This window comes from Salvelinus namaycush, chromosome 20 (assembly GCF_016432855.1).
Source record: "Salvelinus namaycush isolate Seneca chromosome 20, SaNama_1.0, whole genome shotgun sequence".
Classification (NCBI taxonomy): Eukaryota; Metazoa; Chordata; class Actinopteri; order Salmoniformes; family Salmonidae; genus Salvelinus; species Salvelinus namaycush.
The window spans coordinates 46,952,611-46,965,560 of record NC_052326.1 but is presented as its reverse complement, the minus strand read 5'-3'; the positions used below and the strand labels follow the sequence as shown (position 1 = coordinate 46,965,560).

Below are 12,950 nucleotides of genomic sequence, written 5' to 3'. Positions count from 1 at the left end.
TGGCATTTGGGGGCTCCCGAGTGGTGCAGAAGTCTAAGGCACTGCATCTCAGTGCTAGAGGCGTCACTACAGACCCTGGTTTGATTCCAGGCTGTATCACAACCGGCTGTGATTGGGAGTCCCATAAGGCACAATTGGCCCAGTGTCGTTAGGGTTTGGCCGGGGTAGGCAGTCAATGTAAATAATAATTTGTTCTTAACTGACTTGCCTAGTTAAATAAAAATTGGTAGTTCTTTATGATAGCCACATTAGCAGCTAATTAGCATTTCATTTTTCTGGGTCAATACAGGTCTTATTGGTCAATATTGACCAGGGTAAGCCCTTATTTTAAGTGTTTCTAAAATCCGCTACTGGAAAAATGAATTTTCTTGTTTGACTGCTAAGTTTTATGGGTATTATGACTCATAATGTGATACTTTAGCATTCCCCAAAAAAGAAAAGAGGAATATATGTGGTAAAAACTACAAACGTGTAACTTTTTGCTGCGTACGTCCTAAAGCCACACCTATTATGGGCAATAGTGTTCAGTTGCTATTTAATTTGCCACAAGACAACAAGTCCCACAATGCATTGCTTTGTGACTTCATAAATTCAGGTGGCCACCGTGTTTACTAAAATGAGACGAGATAAAATACGATACCTCTGTCAAAGTAGATATAGCATGATGTCATGTTGTGGAGATAGCTAGCGTGCCCATGATCTTCTTATGCGATTCGTGAGTTGCTGAAATTGTCCGCTAGCAAATATATGTTTATACTCGTCTGCGGCATTAACGTCTTGAGATATACAGCTATAAAAGTTAGCATTAGCAAGCTACTGTAGTTAGCCAACTATTTGTGCCTTGATTGGCGCATTAGTTATATTTTACTTCAGTGTTTGGTGTCAGGTCAGCTAGCTAGTATCGATTACGAACTAGTAACGTTAGCTAACTTGCCTCAAACCACAGGTAACGTTAGCTAGCTAAACAGCTAGTCAGGTAACAGTTAGCTAATTCGACTTGTTAACTCTGGCTAGCCTCACAGCTGGATCTTTCCACGATGTGAGTTGGTGCTCGCCTTGCGCATCAGCTAGTGTTTGTTTACAATCCTAAAATGTACACCTTATTATCTGGTCTGTACAAATACGTGTTCCAGAAGGACGAATACTGCATCTTGATCCTAGGACTGGACAATGCAGGAAAAACGGTTAGTCTTTTAGTTAGAAGAGCAAGTTGATATTACTGTTTCTTGTTTCTCTGTTGGAGAAAGTGCTGCTGCTTGTTTGATTAGGCATGTCTTTCCTACACACACACACAGACATTTCTGGAACAGACTAAGACCAAGTTCAGTAAGAACTACAAGGGAATGAATTTGTCCAAAATCACCACTACAGTTGGACTAAACAGTAAGTAGCCAACCAGCAAGACCGACATTGTTGTGTTGCATTCAATTGTAGCACATTGCTTTCCAGGAGTCCATGCCATTGTAATATGTTCTGCTCTCTCTCCTCACAAGTCGGCACAATCGATGTGGGCAAGGCTCGTCTAATGTTCTGGGACCTTGGTGGTCAAGAGGAGCTTCAGTCGCTGTGGGACAAAGTGAACACCAATATAAAATTACACACACTCAAAATAAATTATATCTAGCATGATGTAATATGCCTCATTATCTGTCAACTGAGTACAATGATTTGAGGTTGATTGCTGAAACATGGCTTTGTTAACTTTGAATTCACAGTACTATGCTGAGTCCCACGGAGTGATCTATGTGATAGACTCCACCGATGAGGAGCGCCTATCAGAATCAAAAGAGGCCTTTGGTGAGTTTCTCACTAGGTTGTCCAAGGCATTTGGTGAAGAATGTCAACAAGGCTTATGGACTTATCTTTGTCATGGGCTACAGTCCGATTCACTTCCTGAAGTGTACACTTGTTCACTCCATATCATAGCTGTCAAAGGAATGGACTGGTGTGAGAATATGGTGGTCCTTAGGCACTGCTTACACCAATCAAATGACTTTAAAGGGATAGTTCACTCAAACTGTCTTTTAGTATTTTGTTTTTTAGTTTACTGTTAATACAATCCCAATGCAATGACCTTTTCAAGATAGAGCACTTTCAGTACAGAGCAGAAACTCTTGAGAGGCTGTCAGCAGATCCACTCATAAGAGAAGGGTAGAGAATTGAACCTTAGCTTAGACTGACAGTTCTGTTTTCCTTTTCCAGAGAAAATGATCAGCAGTGAGGTTTTGGAAGGTGTGCCTCTCCTGGTGCTCGCCAACAAGCAGGATGTGGAGGTATACAGTCCTGTCTGGTTGTTTTTGAAATCACGAGTAGCCCTGTCTAAACTGACCACGTCTTGTATAAACAAAATATGACGAGGCCTGTTGAAGAAATTGTTTTGCTCCTATGATCACAACAAAGGTGTCCTCCATCCCTCATGCACACCTTGGTAGATTACAAAAACAGTGTTTAACATACTATACGTTGCCAAGCTCAGCATAATGCATAATTTTTTAACTCTTTGAAATTCAGCCTGGTAGTTAGACGCAAGCCAGCAACAGGAGGGTTAACAGTTTGAATCCCGGGTCTGACAGGAAAAATCTGTGGGGAAGTGAGCCGGCAACCAGAGGGTTGCTGGTATCAAATCCTAGATGCCATTTGCCTGCTGTTGTGCCCTTGAGCATGGCACTTAACCCCCCACTACAACAGCTCCCCAGGCGCCCAGTATGGCAACCCCCCGCACCTCTCCAAAAACCTGTATGTGTATGTATGCTTGTCTTTCAGAGGGGTTGGGTTAAAAGTGGAAATCCTATTTCAGCTGGACTGTGTGTCTTTCAGAGGGGTTGGGTTAGAAGTGGAAGTCATATTCCAGCTGGACTGTGTGTCTTTCAGAGGGGTTGGGTTAGAAGTGGAAGTCATATTCCAGCTGGACTGTGTGTCTTTCAGAGGGGTTGGGTTAGAAGTGGAAGTCATATTTCAGCTGGACTGTGTGTGTATTTGACCAATAAAGTGATCTTAATCTAAATCCATGTGATTAGGGTACAGATAGGTGAATTCTCTCTCTTAGAAGATCCTCTAGGATTGTATTCATTTAGGCTTATGTCTTTGTTTCTTCCCTAGAACTGCATGTCTGTGCCAGACATCAAAACTGCTTTTAGCGACTGCGCTCCAAAGATTGGGAAAAGAGATTGCCTGGTGCAGCCTTGCACAGCCCTAACCGGGTAAGAACAGAGTCCGCATTACTCTGTTGTATATCGGGTCTGAGATTGCCTGGTGCAGCCTTGCACAGCCCTAACCGGGTAAGAACAGAGTCCGCATTACTCTGTTGTATATCGGGTCTGATTTGAGAACTCCATTAGGTGTGTGTCCGTAGGGGCGGTTAAGTTACTTTCTGAATGTAATCCGTTAGTTACAAGTCCAAAATTGTAATGTAATTTTGGATTACCCAAACTCCGTAACATCATTGTATTACTTTGAGTTATTTCTGGATTACTTTCCCTTAAGAGGCATTAAGAAGAAGACAAAAACATCCCCGCAAACATCCTTTCAGAGTTTAAAAGTACTCCAAGAAGTAATCATCTAGTTTTTCATATCTGTAATCTGATTACAATATTTTAGCTGGTAACGTAACTGATTAATTCGTTTTTTAAAATAATCAGATTATATGTAATCGGTTTCTGTCTCTCTCTGTCTCTCTGTGCACAAATTAAATGTATATCATCATTGCTCAAAGAACAGCTGTACTCTTTGCTGATAATGAATTATTTCTCAGATGGGGTTAATGAATGCATTAATTCTCTCTTAGGCAGGGGGTTAACGAAGGCATTGAGTGGATGGTGAAGTGCGTCATCAGAAACATTCACCGGACACCGAGACAGAAGGACATCACATAGAACAAGCCATGACCTTCCCAACTCCAGAGCTCCCACAACCAGGAGGTATTCATTAGGCACCAAATGGTAGAAAGCAGACTGAAACAGGGAGGGACTATATGGACTTACTGTCTAATATGAACGGTTTTCGATTGAAATACAACCTTAATGAATACGAACGACCCAGGTGTCCCTTTTACTACAATGTGACTTCCAGAAACCGTGATGAACTCTACCCAAGCCCTGGCTCCCTGTCCTCTTATTTGGGTGCTCTGAACTCATTTAGTTTTCAGATGCAGCTTAGCGTCAGGGGGATACAATTGGGGATACAATTGATTATTGTGTATTATTTGGATATGTACCTTGAGGTGTAAAGCTTTTGAAGGCTTTTTCCTTTTCGCCTCAGCTAATGTGTGTCTTTCTGACCAAACTATTATAGCGTCATCATGTCGTTAAAGTTTCTCCCTGGCTCTCAGTACCTCCCTTCGGTAATATAATTCCAGGACCTCTATTCATAAAGCATCTCTGAATAGGGGTACTGATCTAGGATCAGTTTAGCCTTTTAGATCATAAAGAATCAGATTTATATGGATTATATTACTCTCAACCCAATTAGGTTTAGTAGTCTATCATTTAACGGTCAAGAGGATGAAACATGACAACTTTATGATTCATATTATGCAAAGACACTACATGTAATGGAATTGTACATTGTAACAGAGGGTCAACGATATATTCATAGACGGGAAATACTAGTTTTAGAGTTCGAAATGCCGTGTGGTGTTTGTGTATGGTTGAGTACCAAATGGCACCGCATAGGGCTCTGGTCAATAGTAGTGCACTGTATAGGGAATAGGATGCCATTTGGGACACGCCCTCTCTTTTCACTCTGTCAGTCTAACCTGGTGACATATGTAAAGTAACGCCGATGATCAGGCTGAAAACGTATTTTAATTACAGTATGAGGAAGATTATGTAATAAACATTTCAGAACAGTTAACTGTAGTTTGACTTTAGTTCTTAGATTTCTGTTGATGTGATGAATACATGTATAGAATGTCAGCATTTTTCTTTTTTTAAGGAGATCGGAAATTCCGGTTCCTTTTTTTATGATATTTTTTCTGAGACAGACCACTAGGAAGGTAGAGTGGGATACACATGAAGAGGGGAAAACCGTCATGATGGGATTCAAACCCTCGTCACCAGGGTAATGGTAATACTTTATCAGTTGAAGTTAGTTGATTTTTTTCATCAAAATGTTCTTACTCACCTGCATGTAATACCCACTGGAAAATGTATTAAGTTATAACTTTTTCTCGATAACGTAATTACGTTCTGTTCAAGTTCAACATGTTTATTATGCTATCTGGTGATGTATTACGTAAAATAAGATAACGTATTCCATTACGGCAAGTTATGCCGTGTTACTGCGTTATCCGTTGTTCCAGGGTGTAAACTTGTTTGAATACATTTGACCACCAATCTCTTATTATAGACCTTACTTATACAACTGCTTGCATTCCTAAATATTGGACTGAGTGAGGGAGTGGTGGTCTCCCATTGCTTTATTCAAACATATTGATTCCACTTCACAAGGTCCCTGGATCTATCTATTTGACTTAGTGCCTTCAGAAAATGTTCATACTCCTTGACTTATACCACATTTTGTTGAGTTCAACATGGATTAAATGTGTTTTTTCTCATTCATCTTTTATTAATTTAACCTTTATTTAACTAGGCAAGTCGGTTAAGAACAAATTCTTATTTACAATGACGGATCTACACACCATGATGACAAAGTGAAAACATGTTTTTAGAAATGTTGGCAAATTGATTGAAAATTAAATACAGAAATATCTCTTTTAATGTACATAAGTATTCACACTCGAGTCAACAATGTTAATCACATTTGGCAGCGATTACAGCTGTGAGTCTTTCTGGGTAAGTCTCTAAGAGCTTTGTACACCTGGATTGTGCAATATTTGCCCATATATTATTTTCAAAATTCTTCAAGCTGTCAAATTGGTTGTTGATTGTGGCTAGAAAACCATTTTCAGGCCGTGCCATAGATTTTCAAGCAGATTTAAGTCAAAACTATAATTCGGCCTCTCCGGAACGTTGACAGTCTTCTTGGCAAGCAAATCCAGTGTAGATTTGGCCTTGTGTTTTAGGTTATTGTCCTGCTGAAAGGTGAATTAATCTCCCAGTGTCTGGTGGAAAGCAGACAAACAGCTTTTCCTCTAGGATTTTGCCTGTGCTCAGCTCCATTCTCCATTCTGAAGATGGGTTTCCTGGATGAACTGTTGAGATACTGCAGTGTCCACCACAGCTGGAGGATGGCTTTGCAAGGAAATCTGGTTTTGTTTATCAGGAAGGGATTCACACACCAAAGTCATATTATGCTTACATGCAAAACTGACACGATAATAAAACCATAAAGTATAAGAAATCGTGCCAATTTAACCAGTCTTTGTATTTAATGTATCCTCTGAAAAATGTAATTCCTTTTAACCCTGTAGAGTCGATGTCCTCACCCCCGTGATAATCTAATTAGCATAATAATAAAAGATCCCCATTAAAAATCTGTCAGTTTAAGCCAGAGATATGTTTTGTGCATTGGATGCGTCTCAATCCACCACATCCGCCGATGTCGCACTTCTGCATCTGCGATGAAAGGTAACAGAGCTAGAGCAGTGTTTGTCAGACCAGGAGACATTCTGAAAATCGTCTTTAGCGTCTGAATGGTTTGGCCTACAAACTATATATTATGACACCTCTATGGAAAGATGAGACTCTCACAAACACGATGGTGTTCTACGTTTTTCCCTGCGACCCCCCCCCCCCCGCCCTTCCCCCAGATTAGTGGATGTGTTATTCAGTGCGTTTGTATGGGCTAATGCAGTAAGGCCCAAAATACATTTTTCATCAAATATTTTTTTTATTAAAAAAATCAAAATCAAATAGCAAAATGATCCTTGGTTTAAAACAATTCCATATAGCTTAGTAGAACATAATTTTCACTATTCTATAGTTAATGCTTGAAGGTACACTGTGTTTATACTTTGATGCAGGTTGGACTGAATCAAAACGCAAGTGATTCAGATGTATTTGCAGTATACCTTCATTCACCATCATATAGGATAAATAGTCATATTGACTTAAAGGATCACTCAGTAATTGCTACATACATTTTTGACTTATAAATGAATATGTACCTATTAATTCTTGAAGAATATAACTTATAAATGCCTCCATGAGCTTAGTTTAACTATCATACCCCATCAGATCCCAAATTATAAACTTGATGTACTCCAAACCATTGCTAGCGGTCATCAGCTAACCTTTAGCTCAGAAAGCTCTCGCGAGTTCGAACAACGTGACTCAAACTAGAGCATAACGGACCTATTTCTCTGCATATCCCCGGATTCCTACCGCAAACTCTGAACATTTTCATCTGGATCTTCGCAACTAGCTAACCGCAATCCCGGGTGACCACTCCTGGCTAGCATTTCCATCCCGGAGAAAGCACCAATTAGCCTGAAGCTAGCCCGGCCAGGGCTCCTGTGCTACCACCGAAGCCCACTCCTGGGCTACAATATCCGGACCCCTTCTACTGCCGGTATGGGGCATGGAACCCCGCTGATCCTCTATGACTGGAATACCGACATAATCTGCCCGAGGATTCCAACAGGCCCCTCAGGCGCGACGCCCGCTGAAGGCCCATTCTGCTAACCTGCTAAGCCTGCTAGCTACCTAGAGCTACTTGGAACCCTACTAACTCCACGACTGGTCTATCGACGTCACCGCACAAAGAGGCAAAAACAGACTTACCCCCATCGCGATGTCCCCCAAAGGCTAACTTACTAGCCCCGGTCTACTAACTGCTAGCTTGCCTGCCCCGGTCTGCTAACTGTTAGCCCCTGCTAACTGCTTTCTTGCTAAACCGGTCTGCTAACTGCTAGCTTGCCAGCCCCGGTCTGCTAACTGCTAGCTTGTTTAGCCCCGGACTACTAACTGTTAGCGTGTTAGCATCGGCCTGCTAACTGTCTGAATCGCCGTGTTCCCAGTCAGCCCAACCACTCACTGGACCCATATGATCACTTGGCTACGCATGCCTCTCTCTAATATCAATATGCCTTGTCCATTACTGTCCTGGTTAGTGATTACAGTCTTATTTCACTGTAGAGCCTCTAGCCCTGCTCAATATACCTTAACCAACCATGTTGTTCCACCTCCTACATATGCGATGACATCACCTGGTTTAAACGTCTCTAGAGACTATATCTCTCTCATCATTACTCAATGCCTAGGTTTACCTCCAATGTACTCACATCCTACCTTACCTTTGTCTGTACACTATGCCTTGAATCTATGCTATCGTGCCCAGAAACCTGCTCCTTTTACTCTCTGTTCCGAACGTGCTAGACGGCCAGTTCGTATAGCATTTAGCCGTACCCTTATCCTACTTCTCCTCTGTTCCTCTGGTGATGTAGAGGTTAATCCAGGTCCTGCAGTGCCTAGCTCCACTCCTCAGGTGCTCTCATTTGTTGACTTCTGTAACCGTAAAAGCCTTGGTTTCATGCTTGTTAACATTAGAAGTCTACTCCCTAAGTTTGTTTTACTCACTGCTTTAGCACACTCTGCCAACCCGGATGTCTTAGTCGTGTCTGAATCCTGGCTTAGGAAAACCACCAAAAACCTTAATCTCCATCGCTAACTACAACATTTTCCGCCAAGATAGAACTGCCAAAGGGGGTGGTGTTGCAAAGATAGCATACAGAGTTCTGTCTTACTATCCAAGTCTAAAAATTCACCTTTCCAAAAACAAGTATCTCACTATTGCCACTTGCTATAGACCTCCCTCTGCCCCCAGCTGTGCCCTCGATACCATATGTGAATTGATTGCCCCCATCTATCTTCTGAGCTCGTGCTACTAGGTGACCTAAACTGGGACATGCTTAACACCCCGGCCATCCTACAATCCAAGCTTGATGCCCTCAATCTCACACAAATCATCAATGAACCTACCAGGTACAACTCCAAATCCGTAAACACGGGCACCCTCATAGATGTTATCCTAACTAACTCGCCCTCCAAATACACCTCTGCTGTTTTCAATCAAGATCTCAGCGATCACTGCCTCATTGCCTGCATCCGTAATGGGTCTGCGACCAAACGACCACCCCTCATCACTGTCAAACGCTCCCTAAAACACTTCTGCGAGCAGGCCTTTCTAAATGACCTGGCCGGGGTATCCTGGAATGATATTGACCTCATCCCGTCAGTAGATGATGCCTGGCTATTCTTTAAAAGTGCCTTCCTCACCATCTTAAATAAGCATGCCCCATTCCAAAAATGTAGAACTATGAATAGATATAGTCCATTGTTCACTCCAGACCTGTCTGCCCTTGACCAGCACAAAAAACATCCTGTGGCGTTCTGCATTAGCATCGAATAGCCCCCGTGATATGCAACTTTTCAGGGAAGTTAGGAACAAATATACACAGGCAGTTAGGAAAGCTAAGGCTAGCTTTTTCAAACAGAAATTTCCATCCTGTAGCACAAACTCAAAAAAGTTCTGGGACACTGTAAAGTCCATGGAGAATAAGAGCACCTCCTCCCAGCTGCCCACTGCCCTGAGGCTAGGAAACACTGTCACCACCGATAAATCCACTATAATTGAGAATTTCAATAAGCATTTCTCTACGTCTGGCCATGCTTTCCACCTGGCTACCCCTACCCCGGTCAACTGCCCGGCACCCTCCACAGCAACCCGCCAAAGCCCCCACCATTTCTCCATTACCCAAATCCAGATAGCTGATGTTCTGAAAGAGCTGCAAAATCTGGACCCCTACAAATCAGCCGGGCTAGACAATCTGGACCCTCTCTTTCTAAAATGATCTGCCGAAATTGTTGCAACCCCCATTACTAGCCCGTTCAACCTCTCTTTCGTATTGTCTGAGATTCCCAAAGATCTTCAATGGGGGTGACACTCTAGACCCAAACTGCTACAGACCTATATCTATCCTACCCTGTCTTTCTAAGGTCTTCGAAACCCAAGTTAACAAACAGATTACCGACCATTTCGAATCCCACCCTACCTTCTCCGCTATGCAATCTGGTTTCAGAGCTGGTCATGGGTGCAACTCAGCCACGCTCAAGGTCCTAAACGACATCATAACCGCCATCGATAAGAGACATTACTGGGCAGCCGTATTCATCAACCTGGCCAAGGCTTTCGACTCTGTCAATCACCACATTCTTATTGGCAGACTCGACAGCCTTTGTTTCTCAAATGATTGCCTCGCCTGGTTTACCAACTACACTACTCAAAAAAATAAAGGGAACACTTAAACAACACAATGTAACTCCAAGTCAATCACACTTCTGTGAAATCAAACTGTCCACTTAGGAAGCAACACTGATTGACAATAAATTTCACATGCTGTTGTGCAAATGGAATAGACAAAAGTTGGAAATTATAGGCAATTAGCAAGACACCCCCAATAAAGGAGTGATTCTGCAGGTGGTGACCACAGACCACTTCTCAGTTCCTATGCTTCCTGGCTGATGTTTTGGTCACTTTTGAATGCTGGCGGTGCTCTCACTCTAGTGGTAGCATGAGACGGAGTCTACAACCCACACAAGTGGCTCAGGTAGTGCAGCTCATCCAGGATGGCACATCAATGCGAGCTGTGGCAAGAAGGTTTGCTGTGTCTGTCAGCGTAGTGTCCAGAGCATGGAGGCGCTACCAGGAGACAGGCCAGTACATCAGGAGACGTGGAGGAGGCCGTAGGAGGGCAACAACCCAGCAGCAGGACCGCTACCTCCGCCTTTGTGCAAGGAGGAGCACTGCCAGAGCCCTGCAAAATGACCTCCAGCAGGCCACAAATGTGCATGGTTAAATGAATGTAATAGTAATTACATTTCTAAAGCCTCAGCCCTCAACTTTTACAGAAACAATGGCGGGGAGGTCATCTTCCAGCAAGATAATAACCCCAAGAACTAATCCACTAAGAAATGGTTAATTGACCACAAAATCAACATTTTGCAATGGCCATCTCAGTCTCCGAACTTGAACCCCATTGAAAACCTGTGGTTTGAATTGAAGATGGCAGTCCATATGAGCAGACAGGATATCAAGGATCTGGAAATATTCTGTATAGAGGAATGGTCTAAGAACTCTCCCAACCTCATAAAAGATTTTTAGAAAAAGGCTCAGTGGGCCTCCCGAGTGGTGCAGCGGTCTCAGGCACTGCATTGCAGTTCTAGCTGCGTCACTACAGACCCTGGTTTGTTCCCAGGCTGTGTCGCAGCCATCCCGACTGGGAGACCCATGAGGTGGCGCACATTTGTCCCAGCGTCGTCCGAGTTAGGGGAGGGTTTGGCCGGCCGGGTTGTCAATGTCCCATAGCGCTCTAGCGACTCCTGTGGCGGGCCGGGCGCAATGCACGCTGACACGGTCGCCAGGTGTATGGTGTTTCCTCCGACACATTGGTGTGGCTGGCTTCGGGGTTAAGCGAGCATTGTGTCAAGAAGCAGTGCAGCTTGGCGGGGTCGTGTTTCGGAGGACACACGGCTGTCGACCTTCACCTCTCCCGAGTCCATACGGGAGTTGCAGCGATGCGACAAGACTGTAACTACCAATTGGGGAGAAAATTGATTAAAAAAAGAGAAGGCTCAGCGTCGTTATCTTCGCAAGGGGAGGGTGCTAGACAAGTATTGAAATCAGGGGTGCCAATAATTTTGACACCTATCCTTTTGAGATTTGGTTTTATTACTTATTAAACAAAATATCTTTCTCTGAGTAATTGTATTAGTTTAAAATAATATAATTTCCCAATTTTTTTCTTGCATACAATAGCTTAGTATTTGTATTGTTTAAAATAAATAGTATTTTATGCTCATCTTTATCAAGGGTGCCAATAATTCTGAACCTGAATGTATGTCAGAGGGGATAGAATGTGTTTTGACAGGAAATGCCATGTCAGTTGTGTAGCTGTAAAATCAGATGATCTGACCAAATGACTTCCAGAGAAATGAAACAAGGACAGGAAAGAGTTGAAATGAAAAACCTGAGCAGTGGGCAATATTATTTATCACGCATGATATTATAAATACCTCCTGTGACTCGTAATAAGACGAAGCAATTAGCCTACTAAAATGTTTATCTGACTACATAAAGATCATTAAAATATACATGCCAGCATTCGGCAATAAGTTGATGTTGACTAACAAGAATTGGTCTGATAATTGTCTATATTAAAGGCAGATATTTAATTAACATTACAAAGCATACTTCTAGGCATATAGATCCTAAGGTTAACTGAGAAGACAAAGCATGAACAAAGAAACATTTAAAAAGGCCAGAGGCCTAGGAACCTTCCTCCATGGACTGGATAGAGGATAAGAGAGAGAACAAAGGCAATTTAATTCCATTTATAACATCTGAATGTGTAACCTTTCAACCCAAAACCAACCACCATTAACCAATCAAAACGATACCAAGTTTTTTGTAACCTAAACACACCCAGGCCCAATCTCCACAGGGTGTCACATCATTTAAAGGCTTGTGTGGGGGATGAAACCAATAAGACAGAATTCCTGAGAGGACCATAAAAACTTTTTGCATATAGTAATTGAGTTCACCCTATACAGATACAAGTAACCACAGAGATCATAAATACATATAGATAGCATCAGAGTTTCAGATAGAATCCTACATGGATACTATAGTATTATTCTATCACAGTCAATATTCAGTGGTCTGGATACTGTAACAGAGATATACATTTTGGCCCCTCAGAGGGCGAAAGGCTGACTAGTCTTTTGTTCCTTGACCATTTGCCATGCAGCTCCAGGTGTCAGAGAGCACATCAATTAGTGCCGAGTATACACCTGTAACAGCCATCATGTACACACATTAAAGGTTACTTGTTGTATTGGACCTTAAAATAAGTTCAGATGCCAGAAGGAATTTGACCAGAAGAGGCTGGTGGGAGGAGCTATAGGAGGACAGGCTCATTGTAATGGCTGGAATGGAATAAATGAAACGTTATCAAACACAAACATATGGAAACCACGTTTGACTCCGACCTA

General features: G+C 42.5%; 1 protein-coding gene across 3 annotated transcripts; it reads left to right on the top strand.

The window, feature by feature from the left end:
• The first annotated feature begins 556 nt into the window (after positions 1-556).
• LOC120065434 (ADP-ribosylation factor-related protein 1-like) lies at positions 557-5,558 on the top strand. Of its 3 annotated transcripts, none has more exons than XR_005478673.1 (7): positions 557-1,184; positions 1,296-1,383; positions 1,494-1,576; positions 1,716-1,797; positions 2,203-2,273; positions 2,574-2,736; positions 3,100-3,200. XR_005478673.1 is itself a non-coding variant. In XM_039016439.1 (7 exons), exons 1-7 carry the CDS (start codon positions 1,092-1,094, stop codon positions 3,870-3,872), a joined length of 606 nt encoding a protein of 201 aa, XP_038872367.1. In that variant the 5' UTR covers positions 560-1,091; the 3' UTR covers positions 3,873-5,558. The 3 variants fall into 3 exon arrangements, 1 of the variants encoding a protein (XP_038872367.1); XR_005478672.1 differs by lacking the exon at positions 2,574-2,736 and adding an exon at positions 3,785-5,558 and having other exon boundaries at positions 559-1,184; positions 3,100-3,278; XM_039016439.1 differs by lacking the exon at positions 2,574-2,736 and adding an exon at positions 3,785-5,558 and having other exon boundaries at positions 560-1,184.
• The last annotated feature ends 7,392 nt before the right edge of the window (positions 5,559-12,950 follow it).